The 6,752-nt window shown below is 42.6% G+C and overlaps 1 protein-coding gene across 1 annotated transcript; it reads right to left on the bottom strand.

The window, feature by feature from the left end:
* Positions 1–2,154: 2,154 nt before the first annotated feature.
* H2AJ (H2A.J histone) lies at positions 2,155–2,836 on the bottom strand. The gene has a single exon (XM_090272880.1). The coding sequence runs from the start codon at positions 2,712–2,714 to the stop codon at positions 2,325–2,327; it is 390 nt and encodes a 129-aa protein (XP_090129006.1). The 5' UTR covers positions 2,715–2,836; the 3' UTR covers positions 2,155–2,324.
* Between the last annotated feature and the right edge of the window lie 3,916 nt (positions 2,837–6,752).

The following is a 6,752-nucleotide window of genomic DNA, read 5'->3' as shown; positions in this document are numbered from 1 at the left end:
CACTGTCAATAAATTATTCAAGTAAAAAAAAAAACAGCTCTCAAAAACAGATACGATGCGAGACTGACAGAACCATGCAGCAGGGGAAGTATTTAAGGAGAACCTAGGAACCTCAGGGCAGTGGCAGTGGAGGTGAGGTGACAGTCACTGCGCTTTGTATCTAGCCTGTCTTACCTTTCTGGTAACAGAGTTAGATATACTGTGAATCTTCAGAGAGAAAATAAAAATGTTTTGTTTTGTTTTCTTATAAATGTCCTGATGGCCTTCATCTTTACTTTTTGGCCATTTTGTTAATAAGCTTCAAGTATTTCAGGAAATTAAGACTTAAATGTCACAACCAGTACTTGATATACATTTTTTTTCTCCACTGTCTACCATGTCCCCAAAGTGGTAACACTGAATACTATCCTAACAATTGGGCAGCAAAAACAAAACAAAACAAAAAGTCTTATTAGCTATGGTTACCTCTACCTCAACCTACAGAGGTAAGCCCATATCCTGTTAGGAAATGGTACTTCTTTTAATTTACTGAGTGCCTAATATATGCCTAATATGTGTAGTAAATGAACAGTCTCAGTCCTTAAAAGGGGTATTGTGACTATTTTACATTGGGGAAGCATTCTGTATGAAAGGCGAAGAGTGAAGTAAATAGCTGGACATCCTGTAACCTGCCCATGGTACCCTTGGAGTCTGTCTCCTCAGAAATTAAGGGGTAATAATCTGCAACAGAGGTGTGTCTGGCCTGGCCTTTGTATACCTCAAAGATGACCACATGGGAAAAGGAATCCCAACATTCATTCCACCAGCAGTGAAGTGACACTAGTTCTAACAGAAGCTGAAGGGAAATCCTTTCTCTGATAGTTATTTGTTCATTGTCCTGTCTTTGGTCATCAAGAAAGAAAAAAAAAGTGAGCTCCAAGGGAGTGGAAATCTAGTTGACCTCATTCGTAGCTGTGCTCCCATAACCCGTCATCTAGCACTGAGCATGGCATATAGAGATACTCAACGATACTGGGCATGAAATAAAGGAAGTCCATGTGGGGAAACTAAGGATGAACATGTACTCTTTTTTTTCAGGAAGACTTCAACTCTGACTTACAGGAAAAATGAATTCAAAGAAGTGCAATATAAACTGGGATATTTTTTGTGGGTCCTGTGGACCAGGATGAAGCTTGTGGAAAAGTGAAATGGTAGGGTCAACCAAGGACAGAATAGGATTGCTAGTGTTTAACTTTTAAATGTGGATTCTTGATCTGAAATATGTTTCCCCTTGCACTTAAATCATTTGTCCTTACCTTTTCTTATAACTCACATCTTTATTAAAGCATTTCTGTGGCATTAAGCAATGCAACCCCTATAGGCATTGTTGGAATGAGGTCATTACTTCAGGCCAGTGGGAGAATATAAGGGATTTCCAGTAGGCTATTTGTTGTTATAAAGCAAAATCAAACCTAGTAAATTTCCAAAGTAGTATAATATGATGGAGACAAGACCATTATGAAGCTAGAAACTTGAGAAAATCATTTTAAAAGCTCATAAGCATATGTTACTAATAACTAAAGGCACTGCACTGTTATGCAACATGAGTGTCAAGGGAACAAATTTCCAACCTCATGACTCATGCTTCTGTATTACACATAATACTGGGCGTTCCCCTCATTTTAAAGAATGTGAGCATAAGTGTGTGTATAAAAATATCTAATATTCAAACCATACAAACAACAACAGCTAATAGGTTAAGAAAAATTTAAGTCGACACTGTCATCAGAGCCACTCATCCAAGTCGGAAAGTTACTGCACTTTTTGAAAAGTATGGCCAGATAGTCAACTTCCTGCCCCAGACCAGCTGGGTCCCAGCGTCTCTTTCCTAGAACTGGTTTCTGAACTGCCCAGACAGGACAAGAGAGCTAAAGCCCTGGGAAGAAGCCATTAAAATAATTCCCCGCGCCGCTTCCATACCTACTCTGCCTCTCCTTTGCCTTAAGGCGAGCAAGGAGGGCTCCCAGCTTTGCCCACCTCCAGGCCAGTGGGTCCCTCCCGGTCTCTTTCATCAGCCCATAACGCCTCGAGGGTGACCTGCACCAAAGCCGACCCACCAGTACCTGCTCCTGAGGTCTCCGGCAGGCCCCGGGACTACACAGGTCTCTCGACAACACGATTTTCACCGACTTTATTGGTCCCCCACAGCGGTGGGCCCTTCGCAGCCCACCTCCCCACTAGATTGCGACGACCCTCCACGACAGCCAGCATATTCAGAAACATAGCGGGCGGCTATTACAAGAGCCTTTGCTCAGGAAGCCAGTTCCCTTGTGGCGGCGTCAGGGTCACTTGCTCTTCGCCTTCTGACTCTCCGTCTTCTTGGGCAGCAGCACGGCCTGGATATTGGGCAGGACACCGCCCTGAGCGATGGTCACTTTCCCCAGCAGCTTGTTTAGCTCCTCGTCGTTCCGGATGGCGAGCTGCAGATGGCGAGGTATTATCCTGGTCTTCTTGTTGTCGCGCGCGGCGTTGCCTGCCAACTCCAGGATCTCCGCGGTCAGGTACTCCAACACCGCCGCCAGGTACACCGGAGCCCCAGCGCCAACTCGCTCCGCGTAGTTACCTTTGCGCAGTAGTCTGTGCACTCGGCCCACCGGGAACTGCAGTCCCGCGCGGGAGGACCGGGACTTGGCTTTTGCCCTCACTTTGCCGCCCTGCTTTCCGCGACCAGACATGTTCACCTCTCGTCTATAACTCCACCGAGACAAAAAAAAAAAAACCAGCGATCCGGGTCCGGGTATGGAAACGAGATGTAACACACCGGAACTGCCTCTATCAACACATTGCTGTCACTAGGCAGTGTCTTTCCATTGGACGCCGCAACATTCTAGGCTCCGGGAACCAATGATAGGCAGGCGCCACTCCCAATAAGCATGCTGGCAGAGAGAGCGCCTCCTCCAGCTCTGTCCAATTAAAGAGAAAACCTCTGCTTTGGGGGGTCTTCTTTGAATTTATTGGATCCTGAGGCTTCAATGTTCACACTCCCACTCAGGAAAACAGTCTTAAGAATTAAGGAACCATGGTTAGGAAGATCCGGAAGAAGAGATACTCTGTCCACATGTACGAAGAGCTCAAGAAATAAATGCCCCCTGAGGTCGCGCACGGCGTGTCCTCTACGCGGCATTTCTCACATGATACAGCATCCTAGCCAGGTCGTTAAATAATTCCAGAACCCGCACTTGTGGGCAACACTGGCTCTCAAGCGAGATCACAAACTCTTTACCGAATTCTTCCTGCCCAGTACTGGGTACGTTGTCTGTTCCTTTAAACAAGTGCCTTGCTTTCTGCAAACCCAGAGATTCCAGCTGATTATCCAACAGTGAGAGGAGCTGGCTCCAAGAGAAGCTTCGTATGGAGTTGGCCATCCGAACTTTAACTAGACCAGCTGATACTGGACTCCCTGCAAAGCTCTACGGAACACAGGCTGCCAATCTTGGTTTCTAAAGGCTGTGAAACTAGAGTGCTAGACTAGATGTGAATGCTTTCTTTGCAGAGGACAGGAATAATTTCACTTAGCCCAAACTTAACCATCTCTTGCGTCTGAAATTATAAGCCTGAAAAGAGCCTCTAGATTCTGCAGATGATGCAGGCTCAGCTTAGCTCCTGAGGCTGAAAGTCTTGGCCTTGGCTTTAGCCTAGTCCAAGACCAGGGACGCCTCACATCACATTGTCCACGAAGACTATGAGAGTCTTCTTGTAGACAAGCCCAATGGTAGACATGGTCATGTAAGACACTCTGGTGGCACTCAGAGATCATAAAAAGACTAAAGAAAGAAAGAATGGCAGCAACTGTCTTTGGAGAGCCATAGCATTTGCAACAAAATATGGGATTTTTTAAAATTAGAAATTACTTTCTATTAATTCACCGAGATAATTTCATTTACCTCATTATTTCCCATAATTACCTGGCTATGTTGTGTAATGTTAAACACTTATTAAAATAAACAATATTTTATGTGGATTATAGTATCCAGTAAATTAGAACAAATTTACCATCTCACCATCCAATAAAAATTTGATTTCATTGAAAAAATTTTTCAGCTATCTATGTATACATCCTTACTGCCAAGCTCAACAATTATTTTATCTCCAGTAGGGGCTGAACAAATGTCTTTGGAGCTGAATTGTCATGGTTTAGTGGTCATCCTGGATCCAGACAATTCTGTCCAAATCCTGGCTCTACCACTTACCAGCTGACCTTGGACAAGTTATTGAACCTCTCTGTAGCTATCCCAAAGTGTTTTGAAGATTAAATATGTTAGTAATCATCTAATAACTGTTAAATAAACTGAATTAATGGAAATGCAAAACTCTGATGCAGTTTTTAACAAGATGCTCCTGAAATGAGTTTTGCAAATTTAGCTTAAATTTTTGCTTATATCGTGGAAAAACTTTTAAACATATTATTATTATTATTGGCACTATCTTTCATTTTATTATTATAAACAAGAAAAATTTCTAACTTGAAAATGTTCTAACCTTGATTTCTTAGTCATGGTCAGTATAAATAAATCAATCTATTTTACCATTACAAGAATCCTGACTCTTCAAGATCCAACAGACTTTTCTTCCCTCTGAGTCAAGGAATAAAATCATATAGTACAACTCAACTATTTAAGATTTTTTTCAGCAATCTAGTGTTCCAAGAGCTCTTTCAATTCATCTTTTAACATTTTTAAAAAGACTTATTTATTTATTTATGTTTAGAGAGAGGGGAAGGGAGGGAGAAAAAGAGGGAGAGAAATATCAATGTGTGAGAGAAACATTGATCGGTTAGCTCCTTCATGTCCCCAACCAGGTACCTGGCCTGCAACCCAGGCATGTACCCTGACCTGGAATCAAACCAGCTAACTTTCAGTTTGTGGGACATTGCCCAACCCATTGAACCACACCAGATGGGGGCAAAGACTAGGGACAGGAAGCACAATTTACTAAAATATTCATTCCTTAAGGTGTTTGGTACCTGGGAAAAGTTTTAAATCATCCTCTAAATACTGCTTGCCTTTTATCACTGTAAAATATTTTGGGAAGACAGAGTCCTGTCTCTTAGAGTGGAGACACTACTGAGTTTTGTTCTTGTTCAGAATTCTCCTAAGAAAAGGATTAGGAGCCTCCTAATTGGAAATTTGTTGTATAAATCACTGTTTACAGACACAATTGTGGCATTCATTATTTTACAAGAGCTTTGAATTTTTAAGTGGAAGTGAGAACCTTGGGTTTCAATGAAATAGGAAATTTATAGCTTTTCAACTAAATAAAACCATAGAAATTGTTATTTGGTTGAAAAGCAAATACACGACTAGAGTGAGGGAGCGAAGGAGTCAGGAAAATCTGCAAATTGAACAGAAGTAGCAGCAAGGGGAAAGTTTGGTGAGGGAATGAGAGTGAAAGACCTTTTGAAATAATTTTAATTATCTGCTAAGGCACAAAAGAGAGAAGAGAACCATTAAAATGTTTTCTTCTTCCCCACTAATGACTTGAAAATATCCACAGGTGAAAAGCTTTAAAGCAATTGCTTTGAAATCTAATAGGATGTAGAGCATTGCTGGTTCCTGTTGATTTTCACATTAGTCTGGAAATGGTTATTATAAGAATAAGCATTACATTTGAAAAATACAGAATTAGAATTTGAACACACATGAGAGAGAGACCAAAGGCTAGCAAGGAAGTGGGAAATAGAGAGAGATGGAGAGAGGGAAACCCAGCTGGCAAATGATCTGGCCTACTTTGTTGTTTGTGTGTGTGTGTGTGTGTGTGTGTGCTTAGAGAGCTGGGAAGGGAGGGAGAAAAAGAGGGAGAGAAACATCAGTGTGTGATTGTCTCTCACACCCCAGCAACTGGGGACCCAGCCCACAACTCAGGCATATGCCCTGGGAATACAAACTGGCGACCCTTTGGTTTGCACACCGGCTCTCAATCCACTGAGCCACACCAGCCACGGTTGCCCTACTTCGTTTTAAGCATTGAGAAAAGAAAATATACATTCCATTGAGTCTTTTCTCAGTTTAATGGCAAAAATAATAAAAAGTTTTCCCAAAAAAGCAAACAAAATCAGTCTTGTTCTGCTTACTATTTACTGGACTCACTATTGCGGGGAGAAAAGAAAAGTATCCTGGGGGCCTAGAGTTGTCGAGGTTTTCAAATAAGTTTGCTGCAAGGAACTACAAGCCCTGGTCTATTCTCGCAGAACTGTTGGCTACTTGCTTTTCTGTCCAGGTGAGATACTACCGTAAGCATTCGTGATCCAGGTAAAAGAGTCAAAGGTCTGGGTAAGGGAGGCACAAGCACCACCAGAAGGTCTTAGAGGAAGTATCCAAGGCATTATGAAGCCTGCTAGTCACCGTCCTGCTGAATGCGGTGGTGTCAAGTGCATCTCTGGGTTCATCTTTGAGAAGACTCGGAGAGCTCAAAGTGTTTCTGGAGAATGTGATACGTCATGTAGCGACTTACACGTAGAACACCAAGCGCAAGACCAAGGACTGGCCATGGCTGTGGAGTGTGCGCTGAAATGTCAGTCTCATTCTGTATGGCTTCCGTGGCTTACCTCCAGACTCCACAAGGCCCTTTTTAAGACCCCAAAAAACGTCAAGTAAACTGTCCTTAATACTATCTACCGTGAGAATGTCGGATCTAAATGCAGATAGGTGCTTTTGATGAAGCGTTCCAGATGCCATTAAGTGTAATGAACTTGTTATCCAAGCAACTGCTCCGAG

This window comes from Furipterus horrens, unplaced genomic scaffold (genome assembly GCF_987537825.1).
Source record: "Furipterus horrens unplaced genomic scaffold, mFurHor1.1.pri manual_scaffold_4, whole genome shotgun sequence".
Lineage (NCBI taxonomy): Eukaryota > Metazoa > Chordata > Mammalia > Chiroptera > Furipteridae > Furipterus > Furipterus horrens.
Note: the sequence above shows the minus strand (reverse complement) of the source record. Positions and strands in the feature narration are given on the sequence as shown.

Bases quoted from the DNA above. Each gene is read 5' to 3' on its own strand.
- H2AJ (XM_090272880.1), bottom strand. From the start codon at position 2,714: ATGTCTGGTCGCGGAAAGCAGGGCGGCAAAGTGAGGGCAAAAGCCAAG.